This window comes from Camponotus floridanus, unplaced genomic scaffold (genome assembly GCF_003227725.1).
Source record: "Camponotus floridanus strain SB8 unplaced genomic scaffold, Cflo_v7.5 scaffold59, whole genome shotgun sequence".
Taxonomy (NCBI): Eukaryota; Metazoa; Arthropoda; class Insecta; order Hymenoptera; family Formicidae; genus Camponotus; species Camponotus floridanus.
Window position 1 is genome coordinate 499,188 of NW_020229758.1, and position 21,948 is coordinate 521,135.

The 21,948-nt window shown below is 35.2% G+C and overlaps 1 protein-coding gene across 5 annotated transcripts in view; it reads right to left on the reverse strand.

The window, feature by feature from the left end:
- Window positions 1-21,948, reverse strand: part of LOC105251943 (agrin) — a 253,590-nt gene that overhangs the window by 101,723 nt on the left and 129,919 nt on the right. For all 5 annotated transcript variants that reach the window (XM_025412917.1, XM_025412921.1, XM_025412919.1 and 2 more), the window contains one exon: window positions 18,393-18,602. In XM_025412917.1, coding sequence (XP_025268702.1) covers window positions 18,393-18,602 — 210 coding nt within the window. The remainder of the gene's footprint in view (window positions 1-18,392; window positions 18,603-21,948) is intronic.

The following is a 21,948-nucleotide window of genomic DNA, read 5'->3' on the forward strand; positions in this document are numbered from 1 at the left end:
ATAATATAACAGAAGAAAAGAGGGAGAAGTAGGCTAATGAGAGTCAAACGCAGTAATAAAAGCGCAATCAATAATCCTAAAGAAATTTTTCTTTTAATGTAGCTCCCCATGTTTCGGTTAATTTTTTGATCGTCTTTAACCAATATGTGCGGAAATAAAGAAAGGAAATCGTGAATATTCAATAGCTTCGTCAATATTCTTGATCTTATCGACCTTCTCTATTCATATATACTATGCTGAAGATGAAGAAGTTGACCGAGACATGGAGACATATTAAAAGAGAAATGTTCCAAAAATATTAGTCACACTGTTGTTAGCCCAGTTTTCTTGTTCCTGTTATTAATATCGATTCTATATCCGGAGCGACCTTTCGCTATATAAATGCAAGTAGTGCAAAAATCGCTTATTGGATTACGTGGCAGAACTTCAGTAGGAAAATATGGTCAGCGGCGATATGAGGGCGAATATGAGAGATAAGGGTGGATTACAGTCGGCGGAGATCTATCGCAAGCTGAGTTCCCCGGATTAACCCTTTGCGTTCGTGAGTCCAACTGGGTTAACCGCGTTCTATTTTCTATCTCTCTTTCTCTTTCTCTATTTTCGGCATGCGGCTTGATTGGCTTCACCGCAGTTTTCACGGAGAAATGGCGAATTGGCTGTCAATCCATTGCAAATACACGTGGATGGTGACGGATTAAGAATCGGGGTTACGAAGGCCGATTCGATCGACCGCCTCTTTCACGTTTTTTTCGGCGAGAGTTGTATTTTCGAAGGACCAATTTCATGCGCGTCACACTGTGAATGACGCTGCTTTATAACCCTGAATTGTGGTCGCATTGAATCAATAGCCGGTTGCCGTGCACGGACACACTCTCCGCTCCGTGATTTGTATTTGTTCCATTTCGATAGTTCGTTGTACAGACATACACATTTTCCTGCAGAATTGACAAGGATTGGAACACGGAATTTATCAAAAATGATCGTTAAATAAAATTTATTCTACGCGTTTCGCATTAAAACATTAAAGAGACAAAATGATGTCATTAATATGCACTCTTAGTGCACTAATAATTTTATTATAATTGCAAGTTTTATTCGGATAAAAAAATAAACGAAAAAACGCATAAATTATAATATTAAAAATAAATAGTAAAAACTCTAGATCTAATGTAAAATAAATGATCAAAATAAAGCATCTTTATGACTCTAAGGCAAACTTTATGAAAATTAATTATTTTTATATTATGTAATTTTTATATTATATTAAATTATTTTCTCGAATTCTCGCATAATGTGTCTACAATGTATTGTCAAACCTGCCAATCAGATGAGATGAGATATTTAATCAACCTCTCTTAGCGAAAAAAGATTATACAACATATTCATTTTCATGACATTAAACAAATATTTCTATATTCTTTATTTCATGTTTTTAATACCGCTTGGCATTATGCTGTAGTATTACAAGCTCTGTTCAAGCTAATTTTCCATTACCTTCATTTCTATATATTAAATTATTTTCACATGTTTCATTTCAGTGTACATTATTTATATAATTAATCATTAAATACTCTAATTCTCTCTCTCTCTCTCTTTCTCTGAATATTTTTACCTATAAAATGTGAAACGCGAACGACTTTATGATATTGCAATATTTGTTATTCGCTCGCATTGTAAAGTTTGACAAATAAAACAATACATTCGCTATTTATAATTTCGATTGACAGACCTGGCATATTATAGGTAACTTGGTAAGTCCTTTGAGAGAGAGAGAGAGAGAGAGAGAGAGAGAGAGAGAGAGAGAGAGAGAGAGAGAGAGAGTGTGTGTGTGTGTGTGTGTGTGTGTGTGTGTGTGTGTGTGTGTGTGTGTGTGTGTGTGTGTGTGTGTGTGTGTGTGTGTGTGTGTGTGTGAGAAAGAGAGAGAAATACTATTATAACACTTCAATACGAGAAATACATACTATTATACCGAAATATTGTAACACGAAATATTGTAACACGATTTCATTTAATTAATTTACGACAAACGAATGGCTTTAGTAAATTAGCAATATTGAGCATGCAATTTATGCTTAAAAACAACATCGTGGACTTTATGAATCAATAGGTACGTACGTCAACATCTTTGAAAATGCAATCAGCTTAATTTAGCTACATGTACTGCGTTTATTAATGTTACGCGGTTTTTATTTTGTCAGACGTAAAATGTAAAATTCAATTGCGCAATTATTAATATCTATAATGATCCATTAATAAACTTATCGTATAATTTTTCAAAAATTATATATATACTATGAATAACTTAACAACAAAAGATATAAATTGCCGAGGAATAACGATGACTGACGTTAAATTTAACGATTCACTTTTAACGATGGATCAATAAATCACCAACTGTTCGCAATCTGCGAATTGAATCAGAAGCGTTTCCCCTCTATCGCGTGACCAGGGTGATTTTCCAGAAGGGTCGACGCCATAGAAAAACCACACATTCGCACTTTTTACCCGGAGTGTCTCCAGAGAGCGGTTGACACTGCGCGGAATGACAGATCAAAGGAACCGACGTACCTAATTGCTATTTACCCTGAGCAATGCTGTAAGCGAGCTAGCCACCGCATTATCCTTTCCGGAAACGATCACTTCCTCGCGGTTTGTCGGCTGGCGCGTTTCCACGGTTCTCAGGATTGTCGACCGTTCATAAGACAAGCTCGTCTCGGAGACTCGTTACAAGAGACCGCAACTCTCTCCGCCCGTCAGAATTTTCATATCCAAATAGTGCTCGACATCGATGTTTCAACCAAACGCGAAAGAGAGGGAGGAGGAAGCCTACTTTGGCGCGAGCAAACGTTTGAGAAAAATAAAATAAGAAGTCTCAGAATCGAACGTGTTATTCGCTGCCGCCAGAAGGTAAACGGCCTCTCCGCTATAAAAATTTTCGCTATTTTTCTAACATGAATTTGAGCCCCCACGGCTCTTTTCCTTCTTCTCGGTCTTACACCATCTCGCGTGCCAAAGTATACATTCTGTAAATAGAACACTTGCATTAGTTGTCTAAGCGGCTTGAGCAAGTCTTTTCGCTTGCCGATAATATATTTAGACGTAAATATATAACGAGTGAGACTGAAAAATAGCTAGAACTGCACGAGCGATATAAATGCAAATTGATCTTTTATAAAAATTCTAACAAGATTTTCCAAGATATTACACAAGATCTTATCGTTTTTCTTATCATCTTATTTCTCTCGAGCAGCTAATACCGAGATACTTTTGTATCTTTGTTATCAATCCTGTTCAGATATCAAAAGTTTCTTGAAGCGAAACGTTCTGTACATTTGTTCGGAAAATGTTGTCGGAAATAGCGGAATGTCGTGTGCACGAGATGCCGCAAGATCGAATGTGTGGAAGACATGGAACTTCATAACATTGCACGGGAGACAAAACTAGCTCTATGCTGAACTCGATTTTCCGGCTGTCGTTAAATTAACGGGCATTTCTCCGACTACAGTTTTCTCGCTCGTCGTTCGCCTTTTCTCCACGGACTCATTCTGAATCGCGTTTCCGGTAGATGTGTGAAAACGGAATGTGTATAAACGGAATGCAAAAACAATTTCGAAAAACGCGTTTATCTTTTCACGTCGAATGCATCCAATGGATTCGAAACATCTATCTGAACAGAAATAATTAAGTATTGTAATTAACTGTGTCTTTTCCAAGCAGATTTCATCGCAGGATAAAATATTGCCAGGTTAATTCGACAAAGCAAAGTAAATTTGCTGTCAATTACAACTCAAAAGTATATATTTAATCGAAGAATTTATTAATATTAAAAATATTTATATGGAAGAAGTTATTAATTTCTCTACAATATATATATATATATATATAATGTATGCATGTATTTATGTACGCAAAATTAAATCACTAAGTTTTATAAATCTGTGGAAGAGCTATACGACTATTGCTAACGAATGTTACTCCTACTCGGTTGGATCACGTGAAAAACGACTTACTGTTCTTTTTCAGGATTAGTGTCCCCGAAAGAAGGGTCAAAAAGAAGTAAAGGAAAGAGGACGCAGGAGGAATCTACGAAGTGAGAAGCGAAAATACGACAAAGAACATCCGTGAAAGAAAGAGATGCTTGCAATGGAAAGGAAAACGCAAGGAGGACAAGTCTTTATGGGGGCGAATAACTCAGACCCTCTTATTGAAACTTACACCCGAAAATGGATTAAGATGGCTCGTATGGAATTTGTCGAAGTTTCTGAGACGCGTAATTTATTCTTGCTTCGATCGTTCCTTTCCATTTTAGGAAACCATATAACCTGGATATTCTATGGACACTTTATGCCGTGTCCCCGAGGAATTGACCTCCTTATAAGAATATCTTAGCCTGCATTGTATTTAACATGATTGTCATCATGCGAGAACTTGTATGTGTCAATATACTTTGATACTTATAAATTATTTACAAATATCTAACAGGTGAAGGCATATCTGACGTTGATTCTTAAAATACAACATTATTGCACGTCTCTATTGAACACGAGAGAGGAAGTTAAGGAACATCGTGCGATATTCTTGAACCGCAAGTTATCGATTGGCAGAGGTAAACTCGTCTGCTAAAGCTATTTCTTTAGTGCATATACGTAGAGAATATATGTACACGTAGAATATATGTTACGGCTCAGCTGAGTACACATTTTTTTCCTTTTCCCTCCAAATTATTAATAAAGTATTTATATCAGACGACATATCTCTGATATAAAAAGATAAATATATCAGCGAGAAAATGCAGAAGCAAAATATGTAATTAAACAATTCATCATGTGAATATGTATTAGATTATTTAAACACTTTTATAAAATGAATAAAAGAATTTTAATACTATAACGAATATTTGATAACAAGCGTTGATTATTATAATCCCCTTGCATTATATAATATATTATACATATATTATCGCACATGTTTTTTAAATATCTGAATCTATTCGGAGATATTGATATATTGCTTTTTTAATTAATAATTAAAAATTTCTTTTCTAATTAACTCGTACACATTAAGCATCGAAACTTGTTGATAATTGATAGATTAATAAAATTGATCGACGTGTTCGTGACAGTGGCAACGACTCTTAAACATTGATATCTTTTTAATTGAATCCAAAAAACACGATTTCCATTAAAAATCGATTGATGCTTATGTCTATATACTAATATCTTCAAATATCCATCCATTTTCCATCTTTCTGTGTATTTCTTTTATGAGAGCGCAAAGGATAGGGCTTTTGGAAAATAGAGGATAAAACTAGAGCAAAACTAAAGCGGGATAAAAGTAAGGGTTGGAGATCCAGGATTTTGGGCGGATATGAAATTGCGTGACACTACCGCGACGTGAACGAAATATTCGTCTTTCTCCGCCACGTGACATTCATACCTCGACAGGCGGCCTCGAGATCACGAACGAATCTTTTCTAAAAAGTAACTTTCTATTCGCCGATCAGCGATTTTGCTGATTTGTCTCGATATTCTGCGCGGATCATGTGCCGTAAATGATCGAATTTTATTTTCAAAAACAGAAATTTCATTAAAACCTGGCAAATGATAAGAATACTGATTTCTTGAAAATATAATATAAACATGATGCGCGGAAATGGTTCTAATAAAATAAAATAATTTCTATCAAAGCGTATCTTAGGTATCCCCTATATGTTTCATATTCATAACGAAGTAACCAGACTAGTTACTTTGGTCCTAGATCTCCCATTCATTCATATGCAGTTTCTCGCTCGTTCGTTCATGAAACACGTTCATATATAATTGGTCTAATCTAATCTCAGTTTCTCGTACTATACTAAACAAACTGCAACAATACCGCGTCTGGCCATTCGGAAATATCCCGTCGTAATTGCCGTGGAAGGTGATATTACAGAGTGCCCTGTGGATCATAACCGATATATCACGGTGATATTACACGCTGTGTATATCCGCAACAATACCAAAACTTACTATACGCGAATACGCAACTACTGTGCTGGTTCAGTGTCATTATAAATCGTGGAGAGGCGTAAGCTAAGGGGTCCCGGAACTAGCGTGTTGGAATTAAATTTTGCACAAACAACGCGTTTCGCGAACGGCACGCAAGAGTAAGGGAAATAAACGACATAAGAACGGCATAAGAAAAATGGCGAAATTCGAAGACATAAGAAAGAATATGTTTTTTTTATAAATATCTCAAATACATTGCAAATTAATATTAATATAATTTATTTATTTATTTATAATGCAGGCATGATTATAAGACAAAGAAGAAGATAAATGAATTTAGGACGAAATCTATCTCGCCTCTTTACGTTAGATAATACATACTAAAGTTGAAGTAAATGAACATTAATTTGTATAAACTAAAAATATCACCAAAATCAAGAAAATGACATAAATTAATTTGTATTCATATAAATATATATGTCTCTTCAAAATGAAGAGAGACATATATATTTATATGAATACAAATTAATTTATGTCATTTTCTTTGCTCGAACGAAGTTTTATTTTATTAAACAGTGACACGTAAAAAATTGTGAAATAAAATAGATCAAACATATAAATAGATCAACATTGCGCAAATACATTAATTGAAGAAAATCGTGATAAATAGGGTAACTGCTGGGCGAATAAATACGAGAAATGGCAGACTAGTTGCGTTCTGTTCATTGGAGATATTAAAAACATAAAGAAGGTCTTTTATGTAAACATCCTCCTAACGCTCGAATTAAATTTTGCAAAGAGCAGCGCGATTCTATCCGTGACAAAATCGGATAAGAGGAATAAGGGGAGGGGAAAAATGTTAACAGGCACGCAAGTAATATAAAGCGATATCTTTTCGGCGTGGTTTTCGCGTTCTTGTGGAAGCACAAAAAGGGTTGCTGAGTTGCGGAATTGCCTTGCTCGCCAAATATCCGGATGATCATTGCTCTACAATGCGCACCGTATAAATAACTCCCTAACGAGGTAAAAAGAAGTAAAGGAAATTCTTTTACAGACAGAAGGAGACTTTTGAAAGCGACATTATGAACCGTAGATTTATTTAATGCGTTCATTTAATGCATCTGATTATTATTAAAAGTAATATCGCATTTCTTGATAACGGAATATAAGTGTTAAAATTTCGATTAATTTAATTTCTTAGATATATAAATTCTTTTTTTTATTAGAAAAAAAATCTTATTTTAGATAAGAATTATTTTTTTATCATTTATTTCATTTTCTTATTCGAAGAACACGCTATATTCTAATATTCCACTCGGAAGGAGCAATAATATCGGAGAATGCAGTAGTTCCCTCGTTTATCACGCGTATAATTGCGCTCACTTTACGCCCGCTATACGAATACCGGAATATACGCGTCGGCTCAATGTCGTTATAAATCGTACCGCGCGCGGCATCACGGGGGTTGGGATCGCGGTGCCCGGAATTAAATTTCGCAAGGAGCAACGTGTTCCCGCTGCGACGGGCTGGAGCGAAGAAGACGAAAACGCTGTCGCACCCGGGAATGGAAAACAACGTTCCTGGCACGCGGAACGGAAACGGTATCCTATAAGATAAATTTTCGAGCATGGCGGAATAATTGTAAGCGTGAAGACGGAAAACGGAAGATTGAGGAAGGAATAATAGTTTACTTATTTTTAAATTAGCATAAAAGTAATATTCCAAAATGGGGATCAATCAAAACGATCAATGTTTCATGAAATACATCGATATGTGTTTAAAATAAAAAATTATCTCGCGCAAAAGAGATTGCAAATATAAATATATAGTTTTTTCTCGCTATAAATATATGTATCCTATCATTAATAAATATATTATATATATATTTATTTATTTATCTTATATTTAAATATTCTTTATTTATTTATTTTATATAAATATTTCTTTATTATGGAAATATTGAGATAGTGCCAATGTAATCAAGCTCATGAATCGTTGATTTGGATATTTTTGTTCGAAAATTCTCGTAGTGTGCGTTTCGCATTCGTGATTGTATAAATCGCGACAGCGTGTAGTAAAAGAAATAGCGGGCAATATTAAATTTTGTACGTGAGCGAAGCGTTGCCATTGCGCTCGAATAGAGACGGAGCAAAGAAGAGAATGGGAAGACGGTGATAGTGATGGTAGTACAAGGGAACGGGGGAAAACAATGTTGCGGCATGTCGGTGTGCAGCCACCCCTCGCAAACGTCTCTGCGACGGCTTGTATGCGAGCCGGCTGTCCCATCATTTATCGTCAAAACACCCTGAAAATGCCTCAAGCTTCGCGGGCTGTAATAATTGAAGAGACTTGCGCGCACACGCATGAAAGAGGGAGAGAGAGAGACGAGGCGAAATTGAGGTGAGGTAAATTGAGAGCCGTCTTTGGATTAAGGGAGGAGGATGAAGACGCTTGCTGCCATATGCGTCCGCGGCGATACAGCTATGCTCTTAGTAAATTATTGCGAACGGATACGTGCAACATTGCTGCATTGCACCACATCGCTCGACTTGCAATTCTATGAGGAATATATACGGGATCTGTTGCAAGAGAGAGAAAGACAGATATAATTTGTGTATTTTCTCTAACTCTTAGACCTTATATTAATAATAACGATCTATAATTTGTCACAAAATTACATGAATATTTTTATCATGAATTTTAATGGAATGTATGTGAAAATATATATATATATATATATATATATATATATATAAAGAAATATATACATAACATGTGCGTATCTAGATACATTAGAGTCTGTCTTGATGCGAATCATAAATCGTAGATTCTTAAATGCATTAATCAATGCTCAGCTTTTATATGTATATATGTGTTGTAATATAATATAGATGGAAAAAATGTTTGAAAAGTAACAATTTTAGCTTAAAATAGAATTGAATTATTATATATATATAATTTATTATTGTATATATATATATATATATATATATATATATATATATAATTTTATATAAAATCTAGAATTTTATATTTTTAATTATTTTTAAACTTTTTTATATTTAAATTAATATATATAATAACAAATTTCTATCGACAAGGATAAGCAAGATAAAGCAAGTATCTCATTTATGTCGATAAGGCCATTAAATTTTGACGTATTAAATTTCTACATTAATCATCACGATTAGACGCATCTGTTATCGCCAATGCTCGAGATGCATCTTCCGACGGCGAGGCCGCTAATGAAGCGTAAAACAAATTAATTATCACACGATATCATCATTACGACAACAACTCTTTCTAGTATTAATTACAGTTTTAATTACGCAATCTGTTAGCCGATTATAAACGAGATGATTTAACAACAATCGGGTCAAATGGACAAAACTATTTATAATAATTATTGGTAATAATTACTGTGGACAATAATAACATAATAATTGTTATAAAATAGTATTAATAGATTTAATTAATACTATTATATAATTACTAGTTAATCTATTTTAAAAATAGGATCGGAGTTAGTGTAATATAATATATTCCGATAATTGATTTAATACGATATGTGAGTGTATATGATACAATACATATTCTATTACGATATCGAATTTAATTACTTTTCAAGATAATATTGCATATTTAAATATATTACACTAAAAGAAAAAGTGTAATGATCGACGACGCTTTATCTCAGTCAGTAGAGTCATATAGAATGCACTTGAATGCACCGACATGAGAGATTAATTGAAATGCGTTAGCCATACGGCATCCTTTACAGTAATAATCGTTAGAATTAATCATCATCATAATCGGCGAACGACGTTGGTTACGTTTAACGGGCTAACGGTAATTATTATATGGCTAATCGAATTAACGACGTTAGTCGGCTGAGGTAACAAATTATTGCCGATGTAATTTCAACGTTTCATTATCTTAAGTGCTCGGGCCGACGAATGTATCAGGCTATTTTCCCGGCATTAACGCCGACTATAATTTTTCTGCATGCGGTCCGCGATGCGTGGGCGTTTCTCTGGCCAAATGAATCAATTGAACAGCGTCGCTATATCGGAATAGCAATTATACTTTATTACGAGCGATCGGTACTGTCTCTATGCACGATACTCTCGTTTGCGAATTTCGTGCATTAAATTCTGCCTTGTAAATGGCCCGCTATTTTCCATGCAATCGAGCCCGAAATATTTATAACCGTACACCGTATGCATATCGAATCGAGTACAATTGCCTGATATTAATGTTCTTCTTATATTTGCGCGAGATTTTACAATCGTTCGTCACACCCTCGTATTACGGCGGAAAACAACTGGTCCCATTTCTTTTCTCGTTGTTTGCCAAACACAGAATACGCGATGAGTTTTTAGCCCGGAATAAAGTTTCTTTTCATTTATAAAAAAGATCACCACAATTTTTTCATTAAAAATATTTTTTAACTGCTAAAAATTAGAAATGAAGTTTACTATAAAAAATAAAAACAAAAATAAATGACAAAATTATAATTTATGCTTTCGCAATTGAATTTGTTAGAGACCTTTAATATTATATTTAACATATATATTATTCATATATTACTAATATTTAATGTTGCTAATTAAATATTGAAATGTTGATAATATATTTGAATTTGACGTAGTTAATTGGAAACTCTAGCAGGTTTAAAAATTATTATTAGTTTTTCTTGAAAGGATTTCGCGAACGGCAGTTTGTCGAATCGTACGCGTCTCGTGAGAATCGAGGAATAGCTAGTGTACCAAGAGTAGATTCGCCGGTGGGACGGGGATGGAAAGGAGCCATTTCACGGAATGAAGATGTATGCGAAGAATCAGGAAGTCACTGCTTGCCTTCCTGCAGCAGAGAAGCTAAAGCACTTTCGTCTCCGGGACGGGCGACGCAAGAGAACATTAGACACCCCCGTCGGAGAAACCGAAGCTGCGTCAACGGCGACGACGGAATTGCACGTGAATTTATTTATTTCGTCCGTACGCTGTGTGTTTCGCTCCTTTTTTTCTACCAGGGAAAATCGCGAGAAAATCGCGCCGACTGCGAACGACGAGGAATGCGTTAAAGGCAAATGAAAAATACACGAACAACGTTCCGTATATTTGAAAAAGAAACCGCTAACTCACCGTAAGAACAGAGATGAAAAATGTATTCTTCCAAAATACTCGAGTGACATATATAACGTTTTAATTGTGTTAAAAGAGAAAAAAAAACTTGAAAGAAAATCTCGAAATTTTAGAAAAAGCTTCGATTATGCCATCGTAACATAATTATCCTCACGATATTATAAATTATTTATGCTTCCGGTCCTTAAATTTTCGTATTAACATATTTTCAATTACATTTATACTGAAGGATTTATTCGACGATAATGATCGATCTGACGGCAGAGTTAATTTTCTCGTTTTGATTTTAATGTGATTATCGCAAAATGTTCGCCACGTGGATTTCGCGAGAATCATTTAACATCGGTCTGGCTGGCGTTTCGGCAAAAACTGCACTTCGGTGACCCAAATGCGCGTCTGGCACGGTAGATAGAGCTTCATTTTAAAGGGTATAAAAAGCGCCCTTTTTATACCCTTTTGCGATCGTTCGATCCTGCCGTGTCCGCGACGCAACGTAAAAACGCACCCTATTGCGCGCATTCGACTTTGATCGCTTGACACCATCGGTGAATCGATCCAGACGAGCATATCGGTCATTCATCATCAGCTAAAGTTAATAAAACTTTGTCCTCGAGCAGGGTCAAGTAACTTGGAGAGTCGACTAATAAAGTGTGCCGTGATAAGACGTGCAATGATTAATTTAATTATTCTCTCTCTCTCTCTTTCTCTGTCTACTCCTTTTGAATATTGATTTCATGTCGACGGCAAAATTGTCATAAAAATTTACCGATTATATTTTCGATGACCTCTTTAGCAAAACTCTTCAAATTATTTTCTGTCATCGATATCAAGTGCCAGTCGAAAGTTAGGCCGCGATGAGATTAAGATCTAATTTGAATAACTGCGCGAGAGATAACTTTTATGAGAGAGAACTCCGAGAGAAAGTAATTACGCGTATATTGGAATGAGCGCGTATTAATTAAAGAAGTTCCATTTCAACACAAGCGAATTAGCTTGCAATTTTGTAATAGCAACAATAGAAAATATAAGATTCTTTAAAAGCCTAAGAAAATTTATTATAAATTTTCTGCTCTTAAATTGATAATATATATATATATATATATATATATATATATATATATATGTACATTGGGAAACAAAGTATATAAAAATTAAAGACAATTAAAAATCTTCCGAATAAAATCTTAAAGAAATCTGTAATAAGCGGAGAATGTATAGTTTCAATATTTTTTATATTATTCATAACTTGCATGTTCTAACTTTTTTAAGAATTTCTTTCTTAAATTTTTTATACTATTATTTATACTATTTTTTATATTAAACAATTCATTGGCATCATCTTTCTCTTAAGTAAATCTCAGAGAAAAGAAACAGAAGCGATAGAGCGAAAATGTTTCCAGTGACGTGACGTGAGTCGAAAGAGCAGGGATTAGAGAGTGGCATCCGGATAGGAAGGCCTAAGTTGATAAAATTAATTTAATTCCTCGCCATTTTCGCTTTACTGTTCATACACCATTGCGAGGAAAGAAAAGACGAGTTCACGGTAATTGGGATGAGTTTTCATCGTTTTTCACGTTTTCTTCTAATATACTTTAATTTTATCACCGCTGAAAGTAGCGTAAAGTTTTTACGTTTTATGTTCTGAGAGATTAAAAAGTACAATTATAGTAACATTATAGTAAAGTTTAAACGAACATACGTTTACGTTTTAATATTATAACTCAAAATTTTAAAATTATTTTCATAATTGTAATTAAGAATTTTTTTGTAATATAAATAAATTCTAAATAATTAAAAGAAAAATATTACAAAAAAAACTTATTCAAAATAAAAAGTAAATGTTTAAAATATTATGCATATATATTTTATTCGATTAATTCAATTCTAGATCTCTTATTATATTTTTGTTTGATTTAGTTTTCTTTGTAATATATTACAAAGTAGTAGACACTTTTTACTATATCCAACTTAAATTTACAATGTAAATTTATTTCGCTGATAAGTTTTTTGTGTTTAGAAAAAATCTCTTGAATTTACAAACATAATCATGTGGACGTGTAGAATTAATTTAAAATGTAATTTTATTCAAACAAGCGTAATTATCAATTTAAATGTATCAAATACTTGCGATGGTGAGAAAAGTAATGTAAATATATATATATATTATATATTATACATATATATATTATACATGTTCTGCTTTATATATTATACATGTTCTGGTATCATCGCTTTTTTCTGATTTTTCCATTGCAATATATATTTTTAGATACACATATAACGAGGACTTAAATTAAATTTCTGTTCAAAACCCAATTCTTAAATTCAACAAAATTAAATAGATTTTATCTCTTTTCTATTTGCATTCATCAACTGTGAATCGTATAAAAGAAGTATTATGTTTTATATTTTTAGTCATTTCACAAAAATGATTTATATTTCTGTTAAAGAAAAATCAGCTCTAAATTTATTTCAAAATATTTAATTGAAAGAATGAGAAGTCAATTAGAGAATTATAAATTATAGAAATTTTTTCCATTATAATAATGTAAATCTTATCAATTTTCTATTATTAGCAAATTTTCAAAATTCGTTTGCTCTTATCTTTTTTTAAACACTTTTCAAAACTATGGCTCGATAAAACAGTGCCTCGTACTTTCTAACACTAAGCGATAAGTATCAAACCTCTGTAACTCGCTATACACGCTTTCGATCTCGAAATGTCGCGTATCTCGCGTACGTCGCGTTTGATTGAATTATAGTGGACAGCTTTCCGATCTCTTCGTTTCCTCGCAGCATGAGCTTCACAGCGATTGAATTACAGCCACTGTCTTTTACACGGACTAGATAAAACATCGAACTTCATAAATAGCACGAGTTTTGTACTTCAATGTGAAATGTCAAACGAAAAATTTTATAAAAATTTTAACAGCGATTGGATATGGATATGATCGCCGAATAATAGAATGAGAAAATTTGCTGAAATATATATGACGTATCAATTCGTGGATATATAAAAGAATTTTTCAAACTACGATAGCCACAGGGTTTCCAACATCGAGGATGCATAATTTATTCGTGAATTTTATAGCGAGTTCGCGCTATCTCTATTTCCGTGCGGATTGAATTATATAGGGCATTGCCTTGATCCCTTTGGAGGTTGGATCTTGCACCGACTAAATTATAGACTCTACCATCGTGAATATAGACTAAGCAACGAGAGGCACGTCGCACAGCGTCTGAAGTAAACAGATAAAGCTTCTTGCACGCGCGCATGCAAGAGAGAGAGAGAGAGTGAGAGAGAGTGACGGGGGTGGAGCTTTCTGTTTCTTCAGTCGGCAATAGTACGAGGGACGGAAGCTCGCTTAAGACGGCGCTTATCATTCATTCTGGCTCCGCGCTCCTTCATCTATACGACTCATCTACCTTTGTCGTTCGTTTCCTTGAAGAGTCTATGATGGGATGAGTTGATTAATGACGGGTATACACCGGAGTTTTACAGTTTCAGAGCGAGAACGGTGAAATATTGCGAAAATGTAAGCAAAGTAGAAAAAAAACGTCTGATCTATGATTTTAAAATCATGATGTTGACGTTTGTCATTTTTCAACGATAATACGGTATCATAGACTTTGATAATGTATTGAGAGGTTTTGGAAGAGAATTAACTAAGATTAATTTAAATTAATCAAGTTAATTAATTTTTGAAGAAAGAAAAAGAGAGAATAAGATTTTAAAATTGCCCTTGTATGACTATGTATGCAATTTTATTTTTTTAATTAAAACTTTTACGAGTTCAAGCATTTGTGTCCCAAAGCTAATCAATGATTCTATAGGAAGATTTAAAGTGTAATAAATATTTTGTGACATGTGGAATAATCAAAAGATTGACTCAACATCGCAGTACGTGTATAATATAATTTAGAGAATTTGCGGATATATCATCTCGCTAACGGATTCTAAACGAAGAGGGTAGCGCAGAAGGCGATGGTTGTTTGAGAGAGATGCCGAGCCGCGAAAATCGCTTGGGATTCGTGTTGTTTTATGAGACGTTGGAACGCTCGTTTCGCATTGTTTGTTCGCATAATAATTTACGTACCGAGTTGCTTGTAGGACGACTACTGGCTTGAAAGCTGGATAAGAGGCGAATAAGAAATGTTCTATATATGTCGCGTGTGAAATAGGAGCGGAGAAGATCGGGTTGTAGGGGGAGCGAAAAACACAGAGAGCGAAATAATACGAGAGAAGAAAGCAAAGGTAAAAGAAAAGAAGAGTACGCGTGTTCGTACGGATATCTACGAGCTACACCAAGTTCTGCGATTTTATTTTCGTCTCGTTTCCGAGCGATATTTCTGTCCTTTCCCTGTGCGGCTACTTCCTCCATCATTACGTCCACTTCTCTTCTCCCTCATTTGTTTCCAGATTGCCTACTGTATTGTGTATGCGGCATGATTACGCTCGTATCCAGCGAAATGACAGTCGACCGATGCAAGTCCCGGATTTACAAGAGCGGAAATCTGTAGTCGCATTTTATATCAAGCACTGAATACGATTTTTGCTTTATTTTTCTATCTTATATTAATGAATATCGAAGTAATGCGTAACAACTGAAAGGTCAATTCAGATTCGAAATTTCGTTAATATATAATTAAAGGCCTTATATATAATTCAATACTGTAATTTTCATTAAGTTAAATTATTCATTTAAACATTGCACGATGACTATTTTAGATATCGATCAATTTCAGCTCTTTTAAAATTACGACAAAAATGTTTTAAAGTAAAAATTTATAATTAAAAATTTATAAAATTTATAATTAATTTATAATTAAATTTATTTCATAAATTTAATTTTTGAGTAAATCATCATAGCGTTGAATCTTTTCACTTGATAATGAGCGTACACGGTTACGTACTTGGATAGAAACTTGGAAGTAACGAAGTAGAATCTCTATACGTTCAAAATGTAAGGATAAAGAGCGCTTTGCATTGTGCGCCAGTCGGACGGAAGGTTTCACGACCTTGCACAGCTTCGCACGTCCTTTTAACGCTAGATAGGTACTTGAGCTTTCATGACCTTGCGCGTCCGCATTGTCCGGTCTTTCAAGACACGTCGTCTTTGGAGCGGCGATTAATTGGAACGGGCCGTGTAAGGTTGTGTGCGAGAATGTTAAGTAGAGCTCACGAAACGGCTGAATCACCTCCCGCGAGAAACTTAAACCCCGACGCCACGACCAAGACAATGACGCGGAAAATGGGCGTCTTTGTACGACGTTTTCAAAAGGGGATTCACGTCGCCAGCGCCAGTCGAGGAGCGACGTAAAACATTAATCAAAAGAGATCATAAAGTCTGAGAAATTGTAACCATCGAAAAATTCGCAGCTCTCTCTCATCGGGATCGTCTCTCGGCATCGTGTTCCTCGTACTCCAGGCTCGCTTTCGCGGCACGAATTTTACCCCGAGATCGATATGGTAATCAAGGGGTTACACTTATCGCGAACGGTGGCCGCTCAGTTGCGAATTCGGAGATCAAAGCGAGATCCGATCCGTCTATTATTCCGATCGCGGAATTACGCGTCGTCTCGTGCTCTAAAATCCCGCTTTTGCGAGGCGTCAGGAAGAATTTGCGTCGGCGGGGACTCTCCACCTCTCGCGCGTGTTATCGTCACGTAATTTCCATGGATAGAACACGCCGAATACCCCCGCAAATATGCAAAAGGGAAAGGGAGGATAGTGTGGAAACGCATTCCATTTGCGTAACGCCCCGCGCGATTTGCCCAAGTATTTCTCTCCAGCGCTGATCGCTCAAAAGGAACACCCCCTACCGCGTGTATATAACGGGACGGGAGACGAACAACAAGCTCGCGCGCGTCGTGAATCTCGTCCTGAATAAAAGATCGTTTTGAGAATCAGCGCGCAGCAGGATCCAGACGAGACCGGGAGTAAAAATCGCGTATTGGATACTGGTTAATTCATGGCAGACCGGGGATCTCGCGGGATAGGCGGGCAAAAAGAGAGTGATAAAGTACGTTTCGTAGTATACCAAGTCCTGTCTCCCTGCGGCTTTCGTGTATACGTCTTTCTCTTTGTCTTTCTGTCCTTCTCTTCTGAATACCCAGCCGATTTTTTGCCAAGTACCGCGCGTTTAGCTCTCAGATACTCTGCTGAATCCTGCAGAAAGATCTCGAGGATTGGAAAGCACTTGGCTGAGCATGTTGAACGAATTAAAGTTTAAAAGGCTGCCAACACACCGCGACCTACGACAGATCCGAGACTCGAGCTTGAAAGTTTTAGCTTGGCTTTGTCGCCGCTTAACCTTGGATGAGTAATGCGAGGCATAATGGATCTCGCGATAAGTAACTCATCTTAAAACCTTCTACATGACATTGAATCGACAATATTAATCTCCCATCAATATTTTTCCATTTTATTTTGTAAGAGATTTCTCGTTGCTCAGTATATTAAAAAAATTCGTCGGTAACATTAAGTTTGTTTTATTAAATTAGTTTATTTTATTTAACTAGATTTATATCTAAACGAGAAATTATTGCTTTTGAGAAGAACAGTTTTACATATATTTAGAATAATATATGAATAACGTGGTTCCTCGTAAAGCTAAAGATAATTAAAATTAAATTTTTATATGGGAAAATCGACATGTGTTAAATTTTAAATAACTTTATTTATATTCTTCGAAATCCTCTTTGATTGGTCATGCATTCGAGAGTAGTTTTCGTTCCCGTAGCAAGCAATATCCAAGCGAATAATATGTCATTTGAAAAAGTCCAGAAAAATATTATCGTTATGGTAATATCGTAAATAAATTTGCAATCTATATTTTTATTATGAATATAGCAGTCTCAATAAAATTATAAAATATTCATATTTGTATTCATATTCATAATGCATAACAATGTAAGCAAATCAAAAAATATTATGGGTTTAAAACCGATCGTGTCTTCAATAAAGAGGGAAAATCGAATTTTTCTCTTTCAAGAAAACAGTAGAGAAAATAAATCCAATTTAAAATTAAATTATGTTATATCTACTTATATCTTTATGTGTGCGACTCGATATCCTCGTCACAAAAAATCAGAATCGAACGAAGGAATTAGAAAAATGTATCACAGCTAATATAAATGTGATTACATTCTATATATTTTGTATATTTTTGGATAAATCTCGGTCTTATTATTTCTTTTCTAAACGATGTTATGTTTCTGGACAGATGTGTATTGTAAAAAACAACAGTAGACTACTCACCGCATGCACCCTGATGTTTCACCCTGGTCTTTTTCCTCTTGTGACAGTTCGCCTGCTGTAAGTGACAGTGGTTTGTATAGGTCACGTCGTCGGAGCCGCAGACAAGATCAGAAGTCAAAGGACAATCCGCAGGACACTGACACAGACCCTTGCCGTTTTCGGACACGACGCACATCGCACCCCAAGCGCAGTAAGTCTCCTCGCAGGGTTCTGAAATGAGAAAGAAGCAGTTCTTTATTTTTAATCGCCAGACGCAATATTTCCAAGCATATCAAGTCAAGCTCAATCGATGACTAGTCGTTCTTTTATCGTATTATAAGTTATTGCTTCTATAATTCTACGATTATCCTCTTATTTGCCAGTGTATACTATCTAATATCGTAAATAATGTATGTTTGAGAACAACTAGATCAACTTTTATAGACGCAAGAGAGAGTCAATGCTCTGATAAATTTTAGTGCGCTTCAAAGTTTGGCGGAAATTTAGTTTAAAATTTAATTGTTAAAACACACATTCAAGTTGAAAATTAATGATATAAATTATGTAATAAATAATGTAATAAATTAATAATTAATAATTAATATAATAATATATAATAAATGATTAGAGTGCCGGATGTTTTGTTAAGGAAATAGAGTTTGCATTCCTTTTCTTTACATTCTTCGCCGAGTATTTGCATCGTTATTTTAATATAAATATATTACTGTTAAAATGCACGATGTACCAATAGTTTCGAAATAAATTTTTGCTTTTATAAATTATAATCCTACTTATGAGAAAAAAAACTAGATTTCTTTCGTCACTTTAGTCCGAAAACGTCCGTTAAAGTTTAACAAAGACGCTAAATGATTTTATTACAATAATTAGTCTACTTTTTATGTCCGATTAAAAATTATTCGCGGTTTTGCATTCTTAATTCTCCAAAGTTCCTAAATAGCTCACCATTTAATCGACTTCGACGCGTTTTACAGAAAGAAAGTTAACAATGGAAAACAACTTTGTTGCGGTTTTCGAATTAAATTCCAAACGGCGATTAACATTGCTAGGAAGCGTTACGTTCCGCGAATTAATTATTAATTCTAATTAAATACCAATCTTTCTTTGTACCCTTTAAAACGCGAGAAAAGACGAAAAATCAACCAAATATTAAGATTTAAAATCGATCCGTAAGCTATTATCACGAACGAGAGAATGAAATGCCGATGCAGAGAGAGTTTTATAGTCAGGCGGTTTCTACTTATTGCAATTGCATGAATAAAGATCGATTCGCACGCACACAAAACCGCCCGCTCTTTCTACTCAACGACTCTCGACCGCGCGCTGTGTCGATAATTCGCAACACCGTACAAAAGTTAGCATTTTTTTTTTCTCCCAGCTGAACCGTCACGAACCAAGCGCGTCCAACACAAGAATCCCAATTACGGCGAAATTACTCGGCAAAAATAATTAATAACCGCAAACCTCGCGGGAATGAATAAATTCCTCGGCAAGTTTCGCTTTCTCGTTTCTGGATTTCTTGAGGGGTTTTTTTGCTCTCTCTTTCTGCAATTCTTTTTTCACTTTTCCCTTTCGACAAAATATAATGTATCGATTTATAATGGCATTTAATCGCTTCGTTGAAAAGGAGAAAAATCGCGTTGCGTTTAAATTCAGTTTAATTCATCACTCAATACGCTTGGCTATCTTCCTATCTTCCCTCTTCAGTCGCGTCCTTTTCCGGTGAGCCCTCCGACTCGCGTAAGCGCAATCAATTTTACAGGGAGGTTCGTTTCGCGTGAAAGACGAACCCGCACGGAGGAATCCCGAGGGATAATCCCGTGCTGCGCAGTCATTAATACAACGGACGAGTTAATCCTCGGTGAAAAAATTGCCGAACTCGCGCGCCAACCGGTCGCTATAACGATTTCTTTCGCGATAGCCGCTCAAAACGGAAAGAGAAGACAAGCTTTCGCGCGTTTTTTTGGCGCACTTCTTCCGATCATCTCGCGTGAAACGGTCGCCGAACGATGTCGTCGATCGGCCGCGAAAGAAAACGATAAAGAGCTGCTTTTTACGGCTCGTCTCGAATCCTTCTTACCTATATTTTAGACCGGGCGCGGTTCTGGGAACCACCGATGAATTTCTTCGTCCAGAATCGCCTCTCATTAGGATACCTTTTTCTATTTACACGTTCTTTCCAGGTTTAAGCTTTCTTTCGAAATGTTCCTCGGAAGAACTAACATTCGAGCAGCAACGTATCTTTTCCGTTTCCATTTCAAGTGAAGTAAATTTTCAAACTTTTTCCATCTGCCTTAATAAAGGTTTGAAATTTGTGATATAAAAGATTTGTGACAATTAATTAGTTGCAAAATTGTTAAAGTCATAATCAAATTTTAATTCTCGATTATTAAGTAAAACGAAAAATGTCGTGAAAAACAAAAAAGATATCGAAAATTGTATAATATATTGAACACGCGCGCGAAATATAATATGAATTGGGAGACAGAGGAAGAAGTTACAACTCGACTATCCGCTACGAACACTCGTTCAAGATTGTCAATGTCGACTATCAAAATAAATATCATTCTCGAGATTGTTCACGACCGCGTGAGTTTATTATTGTCCGTCATCAAATAACATCGTCTAGAAACATAAGAAATATATAAACATAGCAAGAGAAAAACTAAATACGTAATATTAACAAACGAAAATTTTAACGGATTACAAAATATAATCTAAAAAAAGTTTGAGAAAATATGTGTAAGATATTTTATCATTTTGTTTATTCCGATAAATATAATTTGAATCCTATGTCATAGCAAATTGCAGCGACAAATCTCTGCTTCTGTTCTCTTTTATTCCATCGGTGTACTAAATCAGTCGTTTTTAATGGATGCCGCGGGGTAGGATTATTACACGAAATTTGCGATTTTTTAGAAATTTTGATTTTACAATTCCTTGTTACGGACAGACTGATGCGCGGTGTAACGCGCCTGGCACTCGATGTGTTTCGAACAAAATTATATCCGGCTCGATGATGCCGCTGTCGACTATTGTTTATAGCGAGCCACAGAGTGCCGGTGTAACTTTTGACGGCCGGGGCGACAACGCCATTTGTACGATCTCTCCCCTTCCCTCATTCGAGAGGATTTGCGATGTACACAAAAGCGAAAGGGATGCGGGATCCGGATATGACAGGGGACATGGTTATTTTCCCGCAATGTGGAAAATGCGACGTTCTACTATTACAGCAACTTGATCGGTTTAGCGCGTGCAAATATTCAATAAAAATATATTCTATTCTTGTTTGTCGCATGTTTCGAATTTCGTGAGTTTCTGACGCAAAGTAGAATGAATTAGTTTTCGAGAATTTTTTTTATCGTGCATCGATAAAGAGATAAAAACTCATTCAGATACAACCTAGTTATAAGATTTATTGATAAACTCCTTAAACACTAAAAGTATTTCTGATTATTATTTACAGGATTATTTAGGTCATTGCTTGTGGCTAAAATAATGTTAATATATAATACATAAGACTTGTCCGCATTTCTTAATATTTTATTTAACACAAATA